We start from the raw sequence: 27,554 nt of genomic DNA on the forward strand, positions 1-27,554 counted from the left end.
CGGCACAGCGGCCACTTAGAGAAAAAGGAAGAAAGAAACAATAAAAAAACGCACTCACAACTACAAAAGAGATGAAATGGCAACGACGACAGCAGCACCAACAAAAACAATAATAAAATCAAGCGCCAGCAATGTCGGCACCCAATTTGGCCACTCTCTCTCTTTTCATGGCTCTCTCATTTCGTTGCTCTCCGCTGAAATCGGATTGCAGTTTTGTACGCAGCAGGTGCCAAAAGCTCTCTGCGCTGTGTTGGTTGAGCTTTCAGCTGTTGTTTGTTTTTTAACTTGGTAGCGGTTGTTTTTAATGCCGGTCACTGTTGTTGCTGGAGCGTGTATTTTCATTGATGAAAATGTTTTGCCGCGAGAGAGAGAGAGAAAGAGAGCAATTCAGAAAGAGAGTGAGCGTAACTGTTGCCAATCTGAACACTCGCGGCAAGAATAGTTGGCATAGTTAGTAAAATATGCTCATTTTGGAAAACTTGCACATTCTCGTATGCATCCATAGCTCGGCTAGTAATACTCTTCTTAATTGCAGTTGTTTCAAAGAAAAGATTAGTATATTCAATGTTAACTAATTGTAAGTATAATAATAATTATAAGTTTTAAAATATCAGCGCTATTAAATGTCTACAAGTTAAGAAATTACCTTTTCTCTGTTTTCTTGCTGATAAATAGTTCTTATTCTCATTCCAATGTCATTCCCGTATCAGCATAACACACAAAACTCTGTTTACTACAACGACATATCGCAAATATTTCAGCGGCAGCAACAGTAACTACAAACAGCTGTTTTCAACTAAAGCTCTCGCGCGCTCTCACTTCGTCGCTCTCCCGCTCAGACGCTCGCAAAGACAGCAACAGCAGGTGTAGCGACAATAACAACCCTGCGAACAAGTCGGAACAAGTGCCGAGCGATGCTTTCGTCTGCAGCTCTGGCAGTCGTCGACATTTTGAGCCGCAGTCTCTGATCAGTTTGAAAACGACTTTCGTGCGAGACAGACGTGGGGTAGACTTCAGAGCTGGTTACAAATTAATGACACAACTTTGGCGCGACTCCCGCAGACAACAATCGAAGTGAAAAAAGAGCAAAAAGAAAAACAACCCAAATTGAAAAGTGCATGGCAAATTAAAAGAAAAAGTGGCGTGTGAAGCAACTGCAACTGCAACTGTAACAAGTGCAGCAGAAAAGCTCATTGTGTTTTTTTATGCGCGAAGAATCGTTGAAAAGTTTTGCGACTTTTCAAAAGTGTTACCAAGTGTAACACTGAGATTTATATAGATACAGATATTGTTATCCGAGAGTTACGAAGCTCAGCAAGTGGACATGTCTGCGTCTAAATTAGAGCAGCACTCAAAGCCCATACTGAGTCCAACACGATCCCTTGACGAAGGTTTCGAAAGTGATCCGGATCGGGTTTCAACTGATTCAGAGCATCAAACAAGTGCAACTGCCAACAGCAGTAGCAACAGTCACAACAATAACAATGCAAGCAAGTTGGCGCTGCTCAGTTCAGCGGCAACTGGCGGTGCCAGCAGCAATAATACTAACAATAGCAACAACAGCAACATCAGCAGCAACAACAACAATAATAACCTGACCGAGAAGTCAGCAACGCGAGTCGTTGCCGGCGGTGCACTTAGTCTGGCCGCACCGCAGCTACAGCGACGTGAATATTACAAGGAGCAAGTGCATCATCCACAGCAACAACAACAATCACAGCAACATCAACATCAACAGTCGCAACAGCAGCAACTGAAGCATCAACAGCAGCAGCAGCAGCAACAACAACAACGCCTGCAGTATCAGAAGCAACGACAGCCTTTGGTGGCCAGCGCCGCCTCAAGCATTCATAATCATCGACTGACCAGCGGCGTCACAGTGGGAGCCGGCGCTGCTGCCTCCGCAGCGGCCGGATATAGACGCGGACGACGTCTGCACGTGACGCCGCTAGCCCGGAGCGCTCTGCGCTCGCATTCCGTGGATGCAATTGGACGCCAGCGACATGGCTACGATCCCAGCAGCCTCATACTGAAGCACGACGGCAACGGCAATGTGAGTAGCTGCAGCAGCGCCGGTGTCATCTCTAGCAACAGCCGTATGCTCAACTACAAGAGCACGGCGTCCGGAGCAGTGGGTTCCGTGACTGCGGCATCTGCTGCCGGCGGCCAGGCAGCGCTGCTTGTGCAGCCAATATCAAGTGCAACCCTGTCGCCGTTGGTGGCAGTCGGAGTGGACGGAGTTGGTGTGGAGGCTGGCGGGTCATCGCCAGTGATTGCATCCGCCACGCACAGCTTGTACACCTTCTATCCGGCGGAGGGAAATCTGCAGGTGTGGCAAACGGAATGCGGCGATCTGACCTACAAGTCGTCAAGGAATATGCATCAACTGCACAAGGCGCCGGTGTGTTGGACCCAATCGATACCCAGGCAAGCTAGAAGGTGAGTCTTGGCTTCATTTTCAAATTGTTTTTCATTAAGAAAGTAATTCGAATTTATCGAAATAAATTGTGGTAAAGATAAAGAATAATTTTCACAAGGAGTGAGATTAAAATTGAATAATTAAATTTGAGTGGCACATAAATCTATTTGGAATAATTCATTTATGAATTACTCGCTCTGAGACACATATTATGTAAATTGCTTAGCAAGATTTATTATCTTTTTTAAAATAAAAAGCTCTTCTCACACATTTTGCGAAATTTACCTAACTAGATATTTACAAAGTTTTTGCTTTGGTCAAAGTTGCCGATGAACATTTTCTAGAAATTTTAACAAATTGCTCTGCTCTGGTTTAAAACTATTTAAAAGTATACGCTAATGGGTTAATTGGTTCGCTTTATTTTTGGCCAAAGAGTCAATAGCCATTTCATCTCCGTGCTGCAAAGTGAAAGTCTTCATGAACAACAACAGTAACAGCAGCAGCAGCAGCAGCAGCAAAAGCAGCGACAGAAACAGCAGCTTTGGCAGCAACAACAAAGTGGCTGGCCATGTTGCAAGAGCATGTGTCATTTAACTTGGCCGCGGGGGGCTGCAATTAAAATGCCTTCAAAACTGTAACAGTAAAATGCCCAACAACAAAAGCAGCGGCGAACGAAATCTGCAATGATAACAGAAATTGTTGCACAGCACTCGTGTGCTTCTTTAACAGCACCACTAGTATGTTAATAACATAACAGAGTGGTATTTTTTTGCATAACACGCACTGTTAAATGTGACCCCAAATTAAACGCAAATTGCAATTTTTGCGCTGGCCAAATTTCAGGCACATAAAATTAGGTAATTTCGCTCACATTGTTGCCTGATACAAATGTTTTTGAGTTATTTTTAGGTTGCGTTATTTCTTGTGTTTCTTTTCAAGACAGTAAAACTGCAAAAAATAAAAAAAAACACTACTGAAATGTGTTTAAAATTACAAATTTGTCTCGAATTTGGCTAATTTTTATATCTTCACACATTTCGTGTGCAAGACAAGTGAGTGTTGAAATAATTTTTAGGGGTGTAACAAACTCCACTTTGTGTGAATTATATTGAAAATATAAGATATCAATTAATGATCTTTCTATTAACCTAAGTGTTGCAATTAAAACGAAAAGATCACTGACCTATTAGTTGAACATTCATTTTAATGTATGTAGTAAATTTCTGTTGTAAATATTTTTTCAATTCAATTATTTTTTTATTTCTTCGATCTAAAATTTCAATAAATTGCTTCATAAAACTAAGTATTTAATGATTGTATTATGTGATGCGTGGCATTATCGATTTTTTAAATTATTTGCATTTGTGCACTAAAAATTCAAATGAAACTACTTTCAATTTGTGTTGTGCAGAGTCTCGCTTCTTGGGAGGTATTTGTTAGGCAAAGTGTAGGCGACGTTCCGATTGCATAAGGCGAAGTGCATGCTAAAATGTTATTTAAAAGCCTTTTACTTTGTAAAATTATCTCTCCTCGCATGCCATGCGTAGAGTTGATTCAACGGCAAAAAAAAAACCGAAAAATGCAATTTGATTGGATGTGAAGCTAAAAAATCAATCAAAAGACTTAGGCAACAAACTTTGTTGGATTCAAAATTCTTGCAAAATATTTCGTTATTGTCGTTATTGTAGTCGTTATGCTTGTTGTTGATCAATATCGAGATGCATTTAAAAACATTTTGTGCGTTACAACTTGCTTGCAAATCAAATCGCATGATGTGCAAATATTTTTGTTGTTTTTATTGTATCAAAAGTAAAAGTTTTTTATTTACATGAACAATGTGTGTTGTTTTTAAATTCCCCATCTCTCTCTCTCCCCCCCGTCTTTCTCCTTACCTATCGTATGTGTCATATTTTTACTCACTTTTGCTTTTCACGAGATTGTTGATTTTATATGTATTTTTTTTTCCGCCTGACACTAATTTGTTTGTATATGACCATCTCAGAGGCTGCGCATGCGACTGAGGTGTAGGCGTCTAACGCGGCTGTCAGTGTTGAGGCGCCTTGCTGAATACATTTGAAAGTATTTTAGTTTCAGTTTGAAGAGATGAAATGAACTACGATGCGATGATGATGCGATGCTGCATCGTCGTCTTTTTGTCGTCCGTCTGGGCGTGCGAAAGTTAAATTTTATTCGCCCGTGGCAAATGCGAAATGTTTTCATCTTTTTGATACGCCGAAAGAGCCACGGGGCGTGAAGCTAAGTGCGCCGTATTGCTATGGATATTTGAATTTGCAATTAAGAAATTAAACAAATGCTTGTGTAATAAACGTAATTCATGATTGGGTATTTACAGCAGGTGAAGACTCTTACGTAGGTTACTTCGCCTCAGTGAAAAGCAGAAAACGAGTAACAATCCTACACTCAAAAGCGCTTCAGTTTGTTATACCACTTACTCACTTTTACATAATGCAAATAAATGTACAAAAAAAAAATTTTTTTTATTTCAATTTAAAGTATTAATGTATTATTCAGTGCCAACTGAATAAACAAATATGTATGAGACCTCGATTTGATCACTTTAAACTGTTATAGAAAAGTTTTCTTCATTTTTGTCTGTCAATAACAGAGTTATTACTTTTAAAATTTGTCAACGGCAATTTCGTGTATAAAATACAAATATGTTGATGCCTATATCCTATACAATTTCTATATCAAGGGGTTAACTCGGAAATAAAAGAACTTACCAACCCTTGAAAAAATATCCTTAAAATTGCTTTACTTAATACTCATGCAATTCTTATGCTACAAATGTATGACTCATCCCTTTGTGCTTTCCCACAACAACATATTTGCATGTTACTCATACTCAGACACACATATGTATGTTACATATTTGCCATACATAGTGGCAAACATTAGCTGGATAATTACCATGACATGCAGACGCAAAAATGCCGCAGGCATAAAATGAAATTTCATTATAGTATATTTGTTTTGGCATTTGGCTTTGTGAGCGAGTTGACGCGCTGGGCGACCGCTCTTCACATATGAGTTCACATTTTTGGCCCGTGACCCAACCGAGTGCACAGGTGTCGACATCTGAGCCCAGTTGTTTGACACCAGGTGACTCTGAGTCACAGACCAACAGTCCGTGGGGGTCTTGTATTGTTTTTTGTTTTCATTTTCGCATAATTACAGAGATAATATGCCACACAAAAAAATGCTCAAAATGTAACAAAAGTTGTGTGACAGACCGGTGCATGGTAACCCTAAACGTTGTGCAGCCAGGGTGCAAAAGGTAGCTGCACATGGACGAAATGGAGGGGAAGAGGGCAGGGAAGGGGCTTTTCACGGCCTGGGAGTAAATTGTTGTTACCATTGTACGAGTTGCATTTCCGCTTGGTTCTTTGTCTTTATAGTATTTTGTTGAACTCGTCCGTATCGCATTTTCGGTCTGATGTCATTGACAATTCAATTATAGTGCTTTAGCCTCAGGGCATGTGAGCCACTTTGCCACTTGCTTTGAAGCATTTAGAATATAAGCTAAGAAATAAACTGTTTATATATAATAGTATAGCCCGCATGATTCCTTTGTTTCATAAGTGGCCGAAAAAGGTGTTAAAAAAGACGTCACAAGAGCGATCGTAAAAGCGAAACAAAAATAAGTGCAAGTTTATTTTGAACTGTTTGCTTGCATATAACATTTGATTAATAACTAATTTTATCTTTTAAATTTATATGTTATTTTAATGAAACTTAAACTCGATTTTACTCTTTAAGAAAATTTCCTATCTGATTGTTGGTCTCCACTCATCTGAATGAATCATATGCTCAAATGCTCTATTTAAAGTGTAGGAGAAGTGAAGCAAGCTTAAAATTTGAGTAACTAAAGCTGCTTGTGAGACAAAATGTGGGTGTACAAAAGAAATGAAACACAATTTGTGAACTTTTATTTTGGTTTAAGCAATTACAACTTTGACATTGAAAACGGTGTTTTGTGTTATGAGTTATCATATATGTACATGTGTGTGCGTCATAATACAATTTACAAACAAATGAGATAAATGAAATGAATGATTCATTTTTGTTTTAGTTATTTTCGGTCTGAGTCTGGGTAAATATTGCATCAAAAAGTCTGAGACAGTCGCGAGTTCGTCGCTTAAGTCATTTGTTTGCGCGTGTGACAACAACAGCGAAAACAACAGTGACAGCGACAACGAAGGCAAGAAGAGGGGCAACAATCGCAGCAACTGTAATGTCAACACCAATTAAGCAGGCATTTTGTTTATGTACTTTACTCGTGCAATGAGATATTATGTAAAAGAAGTTTGTTGCTTCAGTCACTCGGATAAAGCGTCAACAAAGTCGACTTCCTCTAGCTTTCAACTCTGCGGTGATATACATATTTTTATCCGAATTGATACCATAATTGCTCTTGGCTTGGCCATAATCGATTCCACATAGCATGTGTTGTTGTATTGCCAAAAATAAAAGCAAATTAACAAATTTGATTTGAAAGCAAAAGCGGAAGATATAACAAGTTTGATTCTTTTGCGATTCTACAAGTATCTCAGGTTTTCGTTTTATTTTCTCATTTTGTTTCTTTAAATATTTAATTAGGCACCTTATTTGCAATAGCCAACACAAAAAGGTTCAGCTGATGAGCAATCGGAGCTGTAGATGTCTGTACAAGTTCATCAGCTATAAGTGATTGGTAAATAATGCTCAGAAATCTTCACCAATCCGATAGCATCGCAAACTTGATTATTTATTTTTCTACTACATATATTAGTTTTTTCTTCCACACTTTGAATATATATTTTCTTAGCTTTTTGGTGCTTATGAATAAATAGTAGAGAATTACGTTTATCAGTTAGCAGCAGCCACAGCAATTAGCGGCTTTGTTTACAACCTAAAGTCCCAGCTTAAGTGACAAATTTATGGGGATTCTTAATGATAATCGTAACGTTGTGCCAACTCGTATAGCCTTGAGGGTACTTTGATTGCGTGAATGACAAACGAAAACAAATAGTTTTCAATTTAAAATCGAAGGTCACTTTTAACATCTAGTTGTATAAATCCCTTACTTAATATCATATACTGGTTGACTATTCAAGCTAGAAGATTTTACATATTAAAGAAACTATTTGATTATTATTTGAGCTTGAAGATTTTATATATGAAAGATTTTATATTCTCTGGGTGAATTTGTCGGTGTGACACTATTTACAGTGAAAGAAAACATAACCTGAAACAATTTTAAAAATAATGAGATTATACTTATACATAGCTTAAGAAATAAAATATATAAATTGGTTCATTTTTTGGATTGCTTATGATTTTAATTCGTAATTGCAAGTGCAATTATCTTAAAATAGAAAAATATTTCTAAAATCATTCTTAGCTTTTTTTAAAGTGCTAGTCACGAGCTATAAGAATCATCTTTACTCAAACTAAAAAATGATTTGTTATATTATTTTTCACTTTAGATTTCGCCAGAGAATTACCCATATTATATAGATTTTAAATATTATATTCGAGGTTTTTACTTATAAATATATTTTTATAGCATCCCCTTCCCAAATTACTGTTGAAATATTCATCAACTAGCCTCATTAATTTGCGTATTAAACTCAATACTTTCGAAGACAAAGCGTGACCCCAAATGACATATTCATTAGCTGGCAAATTTCGTGCTTATTCTTATTTATTCGCTTTTACTTTTGCTACACACACACGAACATAAAATTATCTGAGACAACAGTCGGAGTTGTGTCTAAGCTGACCAATTTCCCTTTGGAGTCGCACCATAAATAGCCGCGTGTCTGGCTAATTAACATATTTCGTAGTTTTGTTTTTCGCATTTTTTGTTCAATTTTTGTAATTAAAGTTTTGAACAAGAATTTCACGTGGTGTATAAAAAAAATTGGAGATATGAAAGTTGTTGTTAAATATTTTTTTATTCTTATTTATTTATCTTATTGACTTAATTTGCAATTTTATGAATTATCTGTAACTGGTACTTTTTTAACTTTTTAATGGGTCAATTAAATAAATCTTAAATTTACGATTTTTTTATTTTTTAATTTAATTTTATTATTATTATTTTTATACGCATTTATTGTTATAGATTCGAATGTGGCCTATTGGGTATTTACACACCTTCGCGGTGTGTTGTCTTTTTAATAAAAAATTTGTTATTGAAAGCGAAAATATGTTATGTCAATTGGTTGGGAGAAAGATTCCTGTTTAACATTATCTTTGTATAAAACATTTAAATTCACTTCCACACACAAACGAACGCACATCACGGGAAACCAGTTAATTGTCTGTATGCTTTTGTTATGCAAATTACACAAATTTCGAATGCAAATCTCTCGATGATAGAAATTCTGAAAAAATGTAAACCGGATTGACGTATATTGTGTTGTGGGCGGACGTGGGCGGAGAGAAGTGGTAGAAAGGGATGAACAAATTTGTAAACACTGAAGCGTGTTTTGATTTTTTTGATTTTTTTGTTTGCCTGACGTCGTTTTTAAGCCAATTACTGAGCAAGCCAAACTTTTCACTAATTTGCTGACGCGGACCCATAAACTGAGCAGTTTCCAGGCACTCAGCCTCGCATGTCATGGCCAAGTTCTAATATAATAAACAGAAAAAAAATAACAAATTCAACTCCAGTTTTTAAGCTGGACGTGGTCCATTCGGGTGCGTCCATTGATGCACTGGTTGCGATAAACGTCAGGCGATGTTTGGCATTTTGTTTTCGTAGAGTATACAACAAATATTTTTTCTAATTAATAATAATAACAATTCAAGCCCAGCAGCTAACGGCACTTCCAAATCCGAACGGAATGTGGAGCAGAAGGTGTGAAAGATGTATTTCAGTTGCCTTTTTGCTATAGTCTTTTCCTGGCCTAAATCAGAGCAGTTCATCACAATTGCTTAGAAACTTGGCAAAAACACTTTTATTTTAATTAAAACTCAGTCTTGCGGTTGCTTTTAGGCACAAGAAATGTTATATTGGGATCGAGAGTTCAATTTTATTAAGATTGGAAATTAATAGAAATATTACAAAAAGAGTTTGCAGAATTCGTTAACGTCTTGACCCAGAAACAACTAAAAAAAAATCACATAAATGTATTTAAATATAAATGCATTTACTTTATAAAAACTTAGTTATCTTTAATTTATTTATAATATGATTTCTTTGCTTGAATAAAACATTTAATGTGCGTAAGTCCGATGCTGTTTAATTGTCTTTACTTTATAGGTTGATCAAGAGATTCAGTAGTTTCAGTTTTGATTTCGATTTTAACGCCTGCAGCAATTAAAAGTAATTTGGAATAATTACATACCCGAAAAGCAAACGACGTAATTAGAAACCTGAAAACGCAACTTGAATTAAATAAATTGCTATACAAATTCTCTGATTGAGCTGCGTGCGTGCCGAACAGCAACACCAAAGATGATCGTAAACATTTAAGCATTTTGAGCTAACAAACAAAAAATAAAGATCTAAAATTAGCGTTTAAATGGGCAAAACAAGCAAGGAACATAGCAAGTGAATGGTAAAATCATCCACAAATTTGGACTGATGACATTTATTGCCAGGGATTACGTAATGGATCAGTGTGAAGGGAAAGATTCTATTTCTCCATGATTCCAACTAATTTATGAAAACGGAAATGGTATAAGAACAATGCTCAGAAAATAAACAGGCTTTTAATTTGAAAGTAACCGAAAGTTCTTTGACTTTGGCCCCTGCGGGAATATCATGAAGCGATAGACACTTATAACCCAACTCAATTCATCTCATCTCATTCTATGCTTTTCCATTCGCTTAATTGTTTACTCACTTGTAAAACTTAAATTTGTTTTTCACACGCTTCTAAAATGAATCTCTCAAAAACACACAAACAAAAACAACACAAAATTGCCCACGCTGACAGTTAGATTCAGTGGCCGAAACTAAATTAAAACTACAAAAATCCAAAAATCTCAAGTATTCCATGCGCTTGGCTTCATATAAAGTCGTTTGTTTGTCTTTTGCTTTTGTTGATTAATTTTTATGTTATCTGGTCGTTTTTTTTTTTTGTGTTTCTCATATTTGATGGATACATTTTGGTCTTGCTCTGGCAGTAAGTAGCAATTTAAGACAAAATATTGTCTCAACTCTGGTGGGCGTCTCTTTGTCTCCTAGCTCATTCTCGATCTCCGCTCGTGTCCATGTTTTTTTTTTGGGTATCGCGTAAATTGCGTGGGTGTGAAGATTCTGAGAGTAGCTAAGTAGTCAAGATGGCATTTATATTTGTGTTAATTTGCAGAAGCACTACAAGTTTACTTAGACGTCATCTTTTAGCATAATATTTTAATAGGATTGTTGTGCTCAAGTGATGGAGTTGTGTTAGACAATAGTTTATTAATAAACATGAAAGAAAGCCACATTCGAGTATGGACGATTGTGAGATACTCATTACCCATTTGCAGTATAAACAAAACTAAAAATTTACTATAAACGTTGCTTGGCTGAAGAAAAGCTGAACAGACATTCTAACTAATTTGAGCTGAAGGCGGCACATTTTTAAAACCTTTATGTCACTTTGTGAGATATCCGTTTCCCATTTGAAATATAAACCAAACAGTGTAATATCGTAAAAAAATACCGAAATAACGTATTGAAAAATACTAAATTATACTTAAACAAAATTATATATTATATTACTATGTTATTAATATACTATAATCAAAACACACCTACTATAAGGTATATAAAATATACCAGATCTTCAACCTAAGTCAAATGTTTGTTTGCTAATATCTCTTACTTACATTTCTTGTTGGCACAAGTAGAATAATAATAATAATAACAGTAGATTAATAATTTAATAAGTTATTTTTGACATTCAATATAAGTATAATAATAATATATAGCTAGTATTTTTATTTGATAAAATACATATTCACTTTAAAGGAAGTCCCTGGGACATCAAATGACCCCAGCAAAAGCCGAATAACCCAAAAGCCTAAATTTCTTCACTCTTGCTCTTTTCCTCCCCGACTGCAGCAAGAACACTGAAGAGACACCCTAACAAATTTGTGCTGACGGCGGCACATTTTCAACACCTGCCTGCCTGAGTGTCTCCATGTCTGGCAGGCAACCTTTGTGCCACTTTGCTAGTTCCCAAAACTCACTTTTGTGTCATTCGCCAAGAGAGAATGTGTATGAGAAAGAGAGAGACGAGATAAGACTGAGAAGGAACAAATTGTTGTCGCTGCATCTCAGCTGCAGTTGTCGTTGGTAGAAAGAGCGGGGTGGGAATGGAGAAAAGGAGCGGTAGCTGAGCTGCTGTTGCATGCATTAGAGCAAGTTCGAGGCATGCAGCAAATTTACTTGACAGTGGCAGCATCGTTTGAAGACGAAGAAGACGAAGAGGTACAAGCAGACGCATCTATGACTCCGGCACTGACTCAAGCCCCTGAAAAGTTGTGAGTTTGCGATCTGTAAGCTGCGCGCATCTTATTAAGAAAGAAAGTACTTTCAGTCAGGCAGCTGTTGTAGCACTTCTGCATTTCTTGGCTATTTTTTCACCTACTCGTATATGTTATTTATTGTTTTCTTTTTGCATTTTACAAGTGCCGTGCGAACTTCAACTTGAGTTGTTGAAGTCGCGCCACACAAGATGACTCCATTCCATCTCCGACTACTATAAGCTCAGCTTCAGAGTGCTGTGCGTTGCTTTTATTAACATTACACACACACATGCACTCACACATAAAGAAGTAGACATGTGAATTACACAAACTTGTTCCGCTAGGTTTAACTTTTTTGAATTTATTTTTCTAATCATTTCAAATGCGTTTCAAATTCCAGCAAATTGGCAAAAAAAAAGTCTGCAGTTTATGTTTGAGACACTTTGGCTTTTATTTATGAACAAGTTTTAGAGTTTTATTACTTTTTGTATACTTCATAATTGCCGCTGCCCATAATGCAATTAAGCGCAAATATTTATCAGCAAAATATTTTAGTTTTCCCCTTCGCTGCAAGTTTGTTGCCACAATGACTTTTGTTCACTTAAAGTGACAAGCAAACGCACAAATGAAATTAAGATAATTGTCTCTAATGTAAAAGTATAAATGCAATTAAGCAAAATACAAAAAAACTTTAATTTATATTATTTAATACAATTAAGAGTTGCGAGCAATTTTATTATATTTTTGGGGAATAAATTAAACTGTATTTATTTGCTTCAATTAAAAATATTCAAGTTACGTGGTCAATTTTCCTAAGCTGCAAAGAGTTAGAATTATTTAACACAGTAATATTTAGATAAGACTTCCGACGAACATTTCCGGATTTTGTCGATTGCTAATTAGTTATATAAGCGACTAGCAAATCATAAAGCCAACCAAGCAGGCAACATCGTGGGCCAACGGGCGTGTCATCATGCATACATCTTCACATAAATCCATTTTCCAGTTCCACTGGCGTGCACATGAAGAGATAGAAGATGTTGATCTTCCACTTTCCTATGATGTAATATCTTTTCGTTTCATTTTTTTAATTAAGTCACGCAAAATTTGCGCTAATTTGCTGAGATTCTATTTTCTATTTGAGCTTCCAATTGACGCTTCCCAAACATAAAGTCCATTACCCCGAGGGCCGTATAATTATGTAAACAAGGAAGCTACATAATTCTTAAGTTTTATGCTTTGACTTGATTCTGGTATTTGGTCAGAGACCCCTGCGAGACTTTTACTTGATGAGCCATTTTCATGCACATAAAAAGAAAAACAACTTCCCAAACTATAATAATAGATCATAATACAAATATCAACACGGCGCATGAGGTGTTCATTTAGATTTAACTGCGTTATTGATAGTATAAATAAGAATAACAAGTAATTGTAAATATTATATCAATCGAACTTATTTTATGTTGAGTTGAGTAAAATGAACGAGGAGATTGACTAACACTGTTTAACTTAGATATCAGAGGGATCTGAATGTTAATAATGTTATTATTCACAATGATCTCTCGTTCGTATCATTAATCGGAAGCATGCTATACAAATTATGGCGAATTTAGAGTACTTTAAGTGCCCACATCTAACTTCACTCTTTTGGCTCCATTCGATTTGAGATGAACAAAGATACAACGATAGCCTTAACATTCAAAGCAATTCGCTTCCGATGTGCTGGTAGCAAGTTCATTGCCTAAGTCTTTTGTTTTCTAGTTACTTGTTAATTGAAAATGAAAGTGCAAACAACAAACAACCGGCAATCGGTATTGGAAAATCGAAACCTGAGTGGAAAATCCATCAATATCAATGAAAATGTATAGTCAGAGTCACAATCGATTGTCAAGTGACAGACGTCGACCCTTTGGAAACTTTCTTCACTCTTTTTCGACTTGTTCGTTTTGCATGACACACGCTTAACTTCCGCATCGGATCGACTGTGGCTTGTGCATCCAACCGCCAAGTAACTAATATTACCTTGCATCAGTGCTGATCCATTTCGAGCTGGCCTTATTCAATTAACAAGGAAAGTGACTTAAAACGAAATGGAAAACATGCAAATTGAAAGAGAAATACAATCAGGACTGTTATGTGACTTTGCTGCTTATAGATTAGAATCTATAATATATATAACTTTTATTCAACTTGTCAATTCACTTACAATTTCAATCGCAGTGAAAATGTTATTCACACATCGGTCTCTTTCTCTCTTTCTATCTTTGAAAATAAAAATGGAAATGTTACGACTTTACCTAAGGCAGTCGATGGGTTGTTTGCCTGTTGTTGCTATTGACTTCGATTTGTGTCTTTGGTTGTCGTTTTCCGATCGCCTTGGCAATAACAATAATTTCCTGTTAAAGATAAATTGCAAGTTGGCTAATTTGCGGCAAATAAACGACGCGCAAATAATATACAATTAATTGCTAGACGCGGTCGAAACCATCGCCATCGCCATAGCCGCTGCCGTTGCCTTTTCCATTGCCATTGCTGCAAAGTCAAAGTCGTTTGGCGGTCAAATGCAGCATTGCATCTCGTAATGCAACATTGCACACAAAACTCTCTGTTTCTCTGTTATCTTGCGATCTGACTCCGCGGCGCATCGGTTGGACTTATAAGCATGTAGGCAACTGGGCGATGGGCAACGCCCACACGCAGAAAACTCTTTTTTTGCGCTCTTTTTTCATGCTGCTGTTGGGCAAAGTGCAATTTGGCGCTCTGATCGGCATATTATGAAGTGCCAGGAAAGCCATTTAAACGATTTAATGGCACTCTGCAAGCCCTCAAATGCTGGCGAGATCGTAAATAAACACGAGTACAGTTGCAGTTGGGCACTTACACAAGAACACGCACATTGAAGATCGCCCCTCGGTGGTCCTGCAAAAAAGTATATTTACATTGGTTACAAAACTATTTTATGATGAGAGCTTCAACAATACTGTTGATAAATCCAGAGCAAATATATTTCAAAAGTATTTAAGAAAATATTGTCTATTGTTTATATAATTTAAAATTAACTGAAGCTGCGAAATTAAAATAGCACAACTTTCAATATTTTTAAATTTTACTACGAGATATGGCTTAATATAAGATTTCAATTTACTAAAATATATGTAAAAAATAAAGTTAAACATATTTGTCACAATAATAAATAGAAAAGAGAAAAGATAGAAAAGATAAAATAAAATTTCATGCTAGTTTAAATTTGCGGTTGAATTCAAATCTATAATTTTCTGAACTCAAATTTATTATCACTTTTTTTAATATTAGTATAATATTTAACAATTTAATGTATTAATATGAACGTGTATCATTTCCTAATCTATTTTTGTTACTTACTCATAACATACAAGTTTTAATACGATGTTCTGCGTTTAACCAATGTGCAAAATGAACTTAAATTATAGACTGTACAATGGATCAGAGATTTGCAACAATGTTGCTAGTTGCTTCTTGTGGCTTGCTGTTTGTTATTTTATTGTTGTAGCGGAAGTTGTCTGCGTTGTTTCGTATTGTTGTTTGTTTTGTTTTTTTTTTCGCCACCGTTGTGAGATGAACTTGAAGATCAGCTGAGAGCCGAGCTGGGTCGTCATCGACATCATCAGCTCCGTCCCCAGTACCCAGAGTACCCAGCACCCAGTACCACCGAAGTTGCCGTCATCATTTGATTAATTTTTGTGTTGGAAAGTTTTGTTGCAAAGTGAAATCAGTTGGGTTTGTTTCACCATTTGTTGCTGCCTTAGCTTGTGGCACGGGCAATTCCAATTCCATTTCCAATTCCATTTTCCACGTCGTGTTCGCATTCTATTATTATATCTTGTGATGTCTGTGTGTGGGTATACAAAGTAATGCAAAAGGTATTTTTGGCGCTCCGACTGCATGTCAAATCAATTGTGTGTCGTCTCTCTGTCTGTCTTCTCTCAGTGGCTGGCCTTTGATAATAACATTATTTTGTTCAGTAATTTTCTATATTTTTTTGTGTTTTCTATTTCTGTGTCTCTGTAGACTCTGTTTCTCGCCTATCTCTGTCTTCACTTTGATTCGTCAATGTTTGTCAAGTGCTTCGAATAGTATCGCGTATGAAAACATTTCGACTGCTTTCTTTTCAAAGGCTTCCACGGCTGCTGAACGTAAAAATGTGTTTCTGTTTCAACTTCATCATCGGCGTTAACATCGACATTGGTCGCGGCTTGGGCTCTGCCCCTTTTGCTACACTTTTTCTTTATGTGCCCACGGGCGCTAATTACGCAAGCACATAGTTAGGAGCGCCACACTAGAAATGAAAGCCACACGCTACTCCCTACTCCCTACCATCTGAAGAGCAATCGAGACGTTCGAGATTCACTGACCAGCATTTCATTTAGCGCTCCATATTGTTTTCCTATGCAAATTACTTATTAGGCGCATCTTAATTGAATTAACACATTTTTCCCTATAACGTAGGCAGAGACTGTTGATATACATACATACAGTATGTATAGTAGAATCATACTATAGATGCTGGAGATGTGTTAAATAAATTTGCTAAAATATAACATTATGTGGTAAAGATAAGCTGGAACCAGGTGGTATCAAACTTTATGTTTTGTGGGGAATATTTCTTAACTTTTACATGGAGTTGTATTTAATTTTCCTTGAGTATAATCATAGGTACTTAATTAGCTACAAAATGTGATTAGAAATCTGTTAAAATATATAATTATGTATATGCTAAAGATAAGCAGAAGCCATATGCTTTCTCGGGAATATTTCTTTCTTTTACATTAAGTTGTATATATTTTTCCCTGAGTTGCAGTAGCTTAACTAGACTTAAGATTCAATAAGAAATCTGTAAGAATTCAACAATTACGTGCTAAAGATAAGAATCATATGGTATCAAACTTTATTATTGTCTGGATTAAGCATATTATTTACAATACAATACAATTTACGATTAAATGTTTCTGAATTGCTTAATTAGCTTCAAGATATAATTAGAAATAAGTGCAATGCTGACAATTCGGTGCATTTTCAGCAAATTAAAACATCTGCGCGTCTTCTATTTCCTCGACTGGATTATTGAGCCATCATTTGATGCAATAGATTCCAACTAAAATATGGTAGTCGTTACACTTGCCTCTGAGTCTTCAGCAGCGAAGTGCACACACTTCAGCAAGCTATCTCTCTTGAGGCGCAACGCACACACGACTCCACGGACGTAAGAGAGGGTGGGGAGTAAGCATATTACTCATACGCCACGATGTTGCATGACAGCAACAACAATAATAACAACAACAGCGACGATGCCGCATTTCAATTACAACTTAAATTTCAATTTTGTTACTTATTAACCGCCTGCATGACGTCAACTGTTGATAAACATTTTATGCTTAAAGCTTTTCTTGTTGTTACTGTTACTTGTTGAGTTGTTGACTTTTCTGTTTGTGTTTGTGTTGGTGTCGTCGTCGTTGTTGCCTTGACGTTGTTATTATGCAAGCGGCACGCGCTCAAGTCCGAAAAGTGTTTGTTGTTGGGGAACAGTCATTAGGTTTGAAATACTTTACTTTATACACTTTACTTTTTACTTAGTCTCTAGTATAGTTTTAACCGTCGTCTGACAGTTTGTTGCGTTTGCAATGCATTTCCTTGTGTTATGCATAAAAGTCTTGAAGCAGACACATTTTCTTTTTATGATGCTATGATGAGCAGTTGGCTTTGTGGTGCCCTTTGTTGTATAATAGGGTAAAAGTTGCCCACGCGGGACCAACATCCTCTCACTGCGTCTCCATCGCCGTCTTCACTGATGTTTCTCACGCACTTTAACACCATTTAGTTGATAACAATCGCCAATGGTTTTTTGAGCCCCTTCGGTTCGTGCAATGCCACTTGCCACACAGTGCTCTTGCCACAGAAACAGACACAGTCGCAGTCGCAGTCGCTTGCAAGTTGCAGTTGAAGATGCTTTTGAAGCTGTCTGTCTGCCGAACTGCCTGCCTGCCTGGCTGCCTAGTTGCCGCTTTCCCAATGCTTAAGATAAGCAAAGTCCAAAAGCGAGCGGTGAAGGTGGTGGCGCTGGACCTGCACCCAACCAGTTGCCGACTTGTAATAAAAATGCAGGAAAAAGTACACATCGAAGGAGAAAGTAAACGTTAACGTTAACGTTCAGCTTTTGCTGCAATGTTGAAATCTTGTTGCAAAGAAAGCAGCGAGCCGGCAAAAAGCAAAATAACAAAAACAAAAACAAAATAAAAAGCCAAGCCACTGTCCAGATAAAGGAGTGGTGTAAAGCGGGGGGGAGGGCAAGCGGATCCGGCAGTTTGGTCGGTGAATGCCTTTGCCATAAATATATGTAATATGCGGATTTTACTGCCCCTAAAAACTGGTAATTCACATGTCAAAGGAAACCAAAAAAATGTTGAGACCAGCCTTCAATTACGAAACTGCTTTGCAAAATTCATTTTGCCAAGAATTTGCAACCAACAAAAAAAGGGACAAGTTGGAAAACATCGATATTGAACGATATATGTAGATGTTTCGAATATTTTGAAGCAAATAATCTATACATCGAGTATTTTTTACTTTATCCATAAGATTATAATTCATACATAGTAGCTTGTCTACTACTTTCGGTTTGAGCGCACATCTGCGATCCAAAACATGTGGTCCTGCCTTATTCAAAATGCATTCAGACTCCGAATTTCAGAGTCGTAGGACATTGCAGGAACAGATACAAATGAGTTTTTTTTTGTCGAAAAGGTTAACACTTCTTTGTCAGAATTCTAAAGAAACTAACGTAAAAATTATATAAGTTAGTATTATATGAGTCGATGAAAGGTGTTTCATCGATGATATGTCGATGTTTTGTCAAGCCCCTAATTGAAACAACATTTTTCTGATGTGGCCCATTGAGGTGATTGAACTTTTCATCGTTGTTGTTGTTGTTGCCTGCAAATTGCCAGCACACATTCCACACAAATGTGGTATGAAATCAATAAAGCATTCATTGGATTTAGCAGCAGTAGCAGCCGCAGTTTTGCATCGCAGTCCCAAGTCAAAGTCGCCGTCGCCGTCGCAGCCGCAGCAGCTGCTTCCACCTTTTGGCATCTCGATGCTGTTTGGCACTGTTGTTGGTGGCTGCCACTTGTTGCACCTTTCTCTTGTGCCGCAATTCCATGCACACAGTCACAGACACTTGCATGCTGATAAATTTTTGCCGCCATAACGGCCACATATGTATGCCGTTGCTACACCCCCTTATCTCTCCGCTGCCACGCTATTCTCTCTCTTCGCCCATCCGCTTAAATCTCTTTCGTTAACTCCCCTTCCCCTCTCTTATTCACAACTTATGCGCATAATTTTGCCTTGATTTCATTTTTCTCGCATGCGATTTGCTGGCTGCGCGTATTTTTCAATTTCAAATGCATTCGCTTAAAAAAAAGAAAAAAGCACTTGAGAGTGGACGATCGATGGCCCTGGCCAGCTGGCTATATATTACCTCACAGTCGAATGCAAATTTAGATTTAGATTAGAGATGCAGCTTAAGATTTTATTTAGACTTTTTTCTTCTCCCGTTGTTGTTGTTATTGAATTTTGCATGATTATGTGCTGAGCTGACAACCAGCCAACGGCAATTGAAAGTTTTCGGCCCGGAAAAGTAAAATTATGAAAATCACCAACGACAAAAGTTCAATGCACCTACGCCAACAAGTTGAACACAAAAAACCGTTAAATGACGCCAAAGTGCTCGACTCAGCTTGCCTCGACACACGCGCCAGTCCAATATATGTATAGTAGTAGTAGTGGTAGAAAAAAACCAGTCAAGAGCTTTAGCGCAGTGTTTGCAATCCAGGGACAAGGTCACTTCCGTCACATGCCACCGACAATGTTGTGGGTGTTATTCACCTTTATCTTTGAGCATTGCCTTAATTGTTTATCAAGGCGCTCACCTGTCACAATTTGCAAACTGTTTTTTTTTTTTTGCTGACAAACTGGGTCAGCTAGTTTTCTATAAGTTGGCCTAATGGGCCCTCGACGCTTTGACCTAAACATTGTGCGGCTGTTGGTTGGCAGTCGGCAACTTTTCAAGTTTTGATCACCTGAAAATTTGTTGCATTGGACCATATAACCAACATTGAGCGGCACCTTGGCATCTAATGAAGATTTTACGAAGATCAAGATGACGCTGGCAATGAAATTTGACATGAAATGGAGTAGGCTTAGGATCTGTGTGACATTATCGAGCTACATTTTTATATTTACAATTTAATGAGGCATGCGGTAACTGTAACTGTAGCGGAAATATGAGCTAATAGTTGAAAATTGGGGTAAGTCTGCCAAAATTATGTAAAATTCCGTTATATTAAAGCATTGCATTTGATTTTAACAAACTTGAAGAGAATTTTCAATAAGTATGTGTCAATGCTGTTCATATATATAAATACACAATGAATGTTAATAAATTTAAAGTTTATTCAAAATCTTTTTGTCTTCTAATGAATAAATACTTTTTTTTTATTTCGTTCGTTGAGAACTGCAAACTTTAAAACTATTATTACCATATTAATTCAAAGGGTTGCCACATTGCCTTTAGACATCGATAACATTCGACTACACTTAAAATTGCGTTATATTTATCGAATTGAAAAATTTCGAAATAAGAACGATTTCTATTAAACTAATTTAATTGATACTCGTAATTTAATTAATTTTACATATATTTTTCTTTCAGGTATGTACTGGTTGCTTCCTTTAATATAAAATTAAAGTTTTATTTAACATTCGGCTGGGTAAGTCCAACCCATTCAAGGTTTCTCTTTGTGCGTTCACTTAACATATATCTTCCATCTTCATGACAGTCCATTCAATTTTAAAGATACTATTTAGATAGAGTCGTCTGTGTTCTATTCTAAAAAATTAGTTTGCTTATCAATCGTGCGGCATCATGTATTGTTTGACGAGACACTCAGAAAGAGAATCGGCGACAAAAGGTCTGTTTAAGTGCGCGCAATTAGAAACACAATTGTATCTCTGAACTGTGGTCTGCGGCCGAGTTCATGACTTCATTTGTAAACGAAAGCGAAAGAGCAGCAAAAAGTTGAAAAATGTATATTTTGTTTTTCTATTACGTTCACTTTTTTTTTAGCCGTGCGAAAAGTTTTTACTTTTACTTGTTGATTCTTTTTGCCCATAATTAAAACATAACAGCAATATGAAAAGCTGGCTACTTTATAGCTATAATTACACAGTTTCTTTTTACCGGACCGGACCCTGCGACTTTAATTAATATTGGCAGATTGTAAAATTTACAATGTGGTCGCTGTGGTGCGAGTGTGGCAAGTGACACTCAAATGGCCTTTAAACAGATGTATAAATTTGAGGCATTTTATCAATTACAAAACAATGAAGTGCGATAAGTAAACTCAATATTCAACAATAACTTTCTCAAGTGCTTGGTACTCAATCAATTGAGACGATTTAACAAAAGATACGCTGAAATAATTACAAAGCCAACCACAAGATCATGAAATACAAGCCTCAATGCGCGTCTCTTCCAAAGACAAGCTCCAAACCCCTGCCTCTCTCTGTGATACAAAACGAAAAAAAAAAAACATTACAAACAATAATTGTCAAGCAATTTGAATTTGGAAAGTAAAAGTCAGAAGTGTGTGTCGGCTGGACTGTCAACTGTTGGGCCAAACCTCCGCTCTCGAATTGATCTTTGGCTTCATATATGCTTATTAAGTTTTTGTCGAGACTTGTTTGTCATGTAATCAAACTCACTCGCATGCATCAATTGTTCAATTAGTCGGCTCAATCATGCAATCAGTCGAGACGTAACAGCGGCTAACCAAACGCAAAAGCAAACGCATGCATTAAATTGCCTCGAAGCCATTGGCAAATGGTATAGTTTACCACACAGCCAACTCCCAATTGACGGCTGTTTCTTATGGTTCATGGTCTTCGGTAATGATACTTAGCGCTCTCTTGTTCTATACATGTAAAATTAATTTTTACATTTCAATTGTAGTGTATCAATCACTTGCAGATGTAAACGTGGAATAATTTAAATATAATTCTATTCTCTTTAGGAGCTTAAAAACTTTTAGTTTTTAAAATTTTTATGTATATTTGAATTTAATTGCATCAATTTATAATTTATACAATTAGAGCTGAAAAATAACAAAATAATTGAGTACTCGCTTAATTGAATTTCAACTTATTAATGAATGCTTAAATGAAAATCATTTTAATATAATTCTATTCTCCTTAGGAGCTTAAAAACTTTGGTAGGGAATTTTATTTAAATTAAAATATACTACTTAAAACATACTATAAATTAAAGTTAAATAAAAAAAAAACCAAAAGTGCGGCCTATTGAGTGATTTCCATGTGAACTTTTCTATCAGTCTAACCTGACTGAACCTCATTAGGTCTGCGGTTGCACCCGCATGTGGTCTGTACAAAAATAATCGATGGAAGTGTCCAGGCGCTTGTTAAATGCTACAAGCAATAGCATATATTTTGGCAATCCAACAATGTACACGATGCCATAATTTTTGTCTAAGCACTGGCACAGGCAAATGCACTGACACGAGTATATTGTATTTTATGAAAGTGAAATTTCTCGTCTTTAGTAGCGGGTCTCGGCTCTCTCGATGGTCTCTGGTTGTTGCCGCGGGCCAGCGCCATCGCCAGTTAAGCAAGTCAAGCAACAAGCAACTGCGTATCCAGCCATCCAGCTATCCAACTGGATGCTGTACTTGACGCTGATGATGACGTTGATGAATAAACAAACAAAGCAAGCAACATGCGAAGCCCCTCGCCGTCTGCCCCGATGCGCTGCAACGCCACTTGGCCACTTGACGACGATGTCTGTCAACGGCAAATGAAAGTGTTTGCTGTTTTGGGCGATGAAAAGGGGCGCGATGTGGTGAGGTGATTGCGGGTGCCACTCATAAGTTTTATTACCACACACAAAAGCTCATGATTTTTCATATTTCTTCAACAACAACAAAAAAAGAAAGAAAGTACACAGCTCCGGAATGGTCTCCTCTCTTTTTGACTCTCTGACGTGCAACTTTCTTGATATGTCTGACGCTCCAATCCCACGCTTCTATACGAAAACCGTCAGCAAATTAATTGCCAATTAAACAGCTTGATAATCACATTCGATTCGACCTTTTGCCAATCTCCCAGATGACCAGTGAACGCAAATATTATCATAATAATGGTTTCTTATAAATAAGTCAGTTTTGCAAGACGTTTAAAAATATTTTTAAATTTTAGGAGAATCATTTACAAATCAACTAGCTCAGTAAAATTGACAATTGTGCAAATTAGTTTGTTTTTTTCCTACAAACTTTTATTTTGAATTTGAATATTCATATACGAGTATTACAATTTTTCTAAAATGCAGCCCACTTTAAAAAGAATATAAATGTAGTCAAAGGCTTGTGTTGTTGCGTTATTATTTTTATTTATTTTTTTTATTATAAAATTAGTTTAGTTTAGAAACATAGATTCATATTAAAAAATAATTTCTTTGTGTTAAAAAATGACATTTCAATAAGAAGCTTTTCTTTGTGTTTTCTTTATCTTTTAAAAGAACTTTATAATAATGTTTATCGATTTCGAAAATTGCATATGAATTAAGAAATTTATTCGTGGTGCCATTAATTTTTCGCGAAAGCACAATTTATGTCTTTACGTGACCTATCTTCCTTTAGTACGTAGTTGACTTCCACCCGTTGTGGTTCACCTAACGACAGCAGCTGTCAATCTCCGGCAGCAACAGCTGCTTCCACTTTCCTTTGGCATTCGCTTAACAATTTCACAGCTTTTGCTTTCTTGACCCTTTCAACAAATGCACAAAAAACAGAAAAAAAAATGGCTCGAATAAGAAACAAAATAACCGTAGCCAATCCCGGATGAATGCCAGCAAACGGAGATAAAGGGCAATGAGGACGCTAGGGCAAATTACACATTCGTACTCGCAATGCGCGTCGCTTTGCAGTATTCAACTGAAACAAATAGAACAAAACTTTTGCTTTCACCTTTGGCAATTTTCAAGGCGGTCTGCCGACTGCCAACTGTTGACTTCACTATTGGATGAAGTAGGGGGCGTGTTTGGGGGCAACAGTTAGGCAGATGCCAAGAGCCACTCAACGACAGTTCCGGGCAAACGTTTTGCATGTATTTCTTTTTTTTTTTTGTTGATGGCGTGGATGGCGTTGTGGGCCCTACCACAACAATAGATGGAGTCCAATGCGAAGCTGTTGCTGTTGTTGCTAGTTTGGTTTTGCTGTAGTTGTTGCGTTGGCGTCTGGTGCGCAATTTGCATGCCAAAAGCAACAGCAACAGCAACAGCAACAGCAGCAGTGAAGCGAGGTGAACTGTTCTCTCTTTCTCTCTGTTACTGTAGTTGTTGTTGTTGTTGGGTCTAGGCAATTTGTTATTTGCCTTTTGTGGCGCACGCGCTGCCTTTTCAATTTGCGGTCGACTTTGCCCTACACGAACTGCACTTGGGAGACTAGGACTGGAACGAGTGGAACTAAGTCTGGCCTGGTGACCAAATGAACCACATTTTACCTTGCTCGCTACACATATTTTGTTGTTGTCCGCGGAGTGGTAGATTTTACTATTTAGATATTCTAAACATGCGGCATCCGAAGCATATACAGAAATTTTGCGCATCTGAAAGATTAACAAATGCTCAACGCATGCAAATGCGCTTCAAGAAAGTTTTGTTGTCAACTTTCTTTGCTACTATTGCTAGATAAGTTTGTGCTTTTTTCTTATTTCTGTGTTTTGTTACTCTGGCGGAATTTACGAGCGTTACGAGCAGCTGTCAGCGGTTGGAAAGTTGTTGGAGTCGGCCCTATCTGCGGAATCTTAACACTTGCCAAAAAAACACTCAAAGTCAGATGTTGTTGCTGTTGCACTTGAAAACAAATAGCAGACACCACAAGCCATAAATGCTGTTTAGAATACCATTACAACAGCTTATCAGATATCAAACCATATTCAATTCGCATCAAAATTTCTAGTTTATTTTTATTACTCTTATTAATTTATAAGTGTTTAAATAATACTGGTAACCTTTTATAAAGATAGTATTTAGGAGATAGAGATAATATGTGTAATAGTAGATAATTTAGTTTAGTTACATGAAGTTCAAACTACTAACTACTGCTTACTAAATGCGTTATTTCTTGCTGCTTGTAATCGATAGTTTCGTGCCTATCAATGTATTAATGCTAACCGATATTCTGTCGAATAATCTCCACCTCAGTCGCATTTATTTAGATTACGAAACTTTTTCATACACAGCCGTCTAAATTATAGAACTTAAAGAACTTTAACAGTTAAAGCGATCAATTTTAAGTGGTTGTAGAAATGTCAAGGCTCATCTTTATTTAATCAAAAACGAAAACTTATTAAGATTAATGCAAGATAATTTCAACAATTTAGCCCACTTCGTTAATAAAGCTAACTAATTCGATATGCCTGATCATTGGATCATTGTGCGAGTATGCAAGACACAGACATACAATTTTGATTTTATCTCTGATCAAAAATAATTTGGAACCTCATTTAAGCCAACAAACTGTAATTTGGCAACTCTCCGTGTAAATGTGAAGGTTAAAATCTAGCGATGAGCAATAACGAGTGGCTGCCGTTTTGGCTAATTTTTAATTTACGTATTTATATTAAGAGATTTAATTTACATTATTTTTATTTCTCTTAATTTTGGCGCAAGCTATAAAAAATTGCTGTTGTTGTTGCAGTTAAATCTTTCCTTAATGCAAACACGTTTGTATCGACTCGAAACTAGTTTCATATTTGATTTGTAAGCATTTCTTTATGGTTTGTTGTTGTTGCGTCTGCTGTTGCTGTTCCCCAGGCAATTTAAAGGCTGATAAACTTAGCCGGTTTTTGTTGTTATATTGTTGTACGTATTTTGTATTATTGTATTTCCATAGCTTTTGGCCACTTTTGACAGCGTCTTCAATGGCCAGACGCGTAGACGACATCAGCGATGAATTATAAATATTTATGAAACAATTTTTATGGCTGTACATTTATTTCTTCAATAAATTTGTGCTAATGTGCTAATCAAATGATTTGAGCATAGATAAAATAAATACTGCGTTTCAAATATGAGCTCATATTGTGTTCTATAGGAAGTCGTAAATAAATCAGCCAAATAAAGATAAATGTGTATAGGTTTTAATCAGCACAAAAAACATCCGCATTTAACGCAAACTTTAAGATTGCAATTATTTTGAGAAAAGTTAAATATACTCAAATTTATTTTGCTTAACTTTCGCTCAGGTCTTAAATAAATCACTTTTGTGCAACTAATTGCTCGACCCACCGCCTTTTTCATTTTTATACCCGCTACCCATAGGGTAGAAGGGTATTATAACTTTGTGCCGGCAGGAAATGTATGTAACAGGTAGAAGGAGGCATCTCCGACCCTATAAAGTATATATATTCTTGATCAGCGTCAACAGCCGAGACGATATAGCCATGTCCGTCTGTCCGTCTGTCCGTCTGTGTGTCTGTGTGTCTGTGTGTCTGTGTGTCTGTCCGTCCGTCCGTATGAACACCTAGATCTCAGAGACTATAAGAGATAGAGCTATAATTTTTCGACAGCATTTGTTATGTTTGCACGCAGATCAAGTTTGTTTCAAATTTTGGCCACGCCCACTTCCGCCCCCGCAAATCAAAAAAATCGAATAACAAGTGTAATTTTAAAGCTAGAGCTACGAATTTTGGTATATACAATAATTACTGTAGTAGTTATGATTCCTGAAAATTTGGTTGTGATCAGATAAAAATTGTGGAAGTTATTAAAGAAATACTTTTGTATGGGCAAAAACGCCTACTTACTAGGGTCTGAGTTGGTTTGGGTGACAATCTGGTACATTGTGTCGTCTATGGTATATTTTGAATGGTGTGCTGTATCGATATACCAAACATACCATTTGGTATATTTTAGTATTTTTTAGTATTTTCGGTATATTTTGAAAATGATACCGCAATATTTTGCCTTTATTAAAAATGGGTGTATCTCACAGTCGAGCACACTCGACTGTAACTTTCTTACTTGTTTTTGATGAGCTGTCAACATTTGCAATTACCCAATTTGTATAATTTAATGCGACAGCCACAAGACGGAAAATGCTTTTGTCAAACACGAAAATAACATCAAAATTGTTCGATGACTTGGACTTTACAGTTTTCAGTTTTGTAAAAGTTATTTAGTACACAGTTTGTCACGTATTCGTAAATGGAGCCCGAAAACCAGGCTTAGCTGCTGTCAGTTGTCAGTTGTCAATTTGGAAGCTGCACTAATGACAAGTCCTAAGCTAATGCCCGACTGTTTGTGTTTGCTGTGGTAAGAGGCCAGGTAACAAAAACCACATCAACATTAATGATAACTAATAGACTTTGGCTTTAATATATAATTTATAGACATTGGGAAGCGTTTCGAATTGAGTCAAAGTTTTGCGCAAGCTGACACAGCAATCGCCAGAGCGAGACTTTAATTTTAATGAGTTACTGCTCGGCAGCTCAACACTCTCACTTTTATTTTTACTCTTCAGGGCCTGTAATTAAAACGTATGCCATA

The 27,554-nt window shown here is 36.7% G+C and overlaps 1 protein-coding gene across 2 annotated transcripts in view; it reads left to right on the forward strand.

The window, feature by feature from the left end:
* Positions 1-963: 963 nt before the first annotated feature.
* The window catches only part of LOC133836944 (ecdysone-induced protein 74EF), a 51,656-nt gene continuing 25,065 nt past the window's right edge, over positions 964-27,554 (forward strand). Inside the window, exons 1-2 of one of the 2 annotated variants that reach the window (XM_062267567.1) lie at positions 964-2,439; positions 20,646-20,992. In XM_062267567.1, coding sequence (XP_062123551.1) covers positions 1,325-2,439; positions 20,646-20,769 — 1,239 coding nt within the window. In that variant the 5' untranslated portion in view covers positions 964-1,324 and the 3' untranslated portion in view covers positions 20,770-20,992. Of the gene's footprint in view, positions 2,440-20,645; positions 20,993-27,554 lie in introns of those variants that run through there. The other variant, XM_062267566.1, reaches the window with a different exon arrangement.

Source organism: Drosophila sulfurigaster, chromosome 2R, assembly GCF_023558435.1.
Source record: "Drosophila sulfurigaster albostrigata strain 15112-1811.04 chromosome 2R, ASM2355843v2, whole genome shotgun sequence".
Classification (NCBI taxonomy): domain Eukaryota; kingdom Metazoa; phylum Arthropoda; class Insecta; order Diptera; family Drosophilidae; genus Drosophila; species Drosophila sulfurigaster.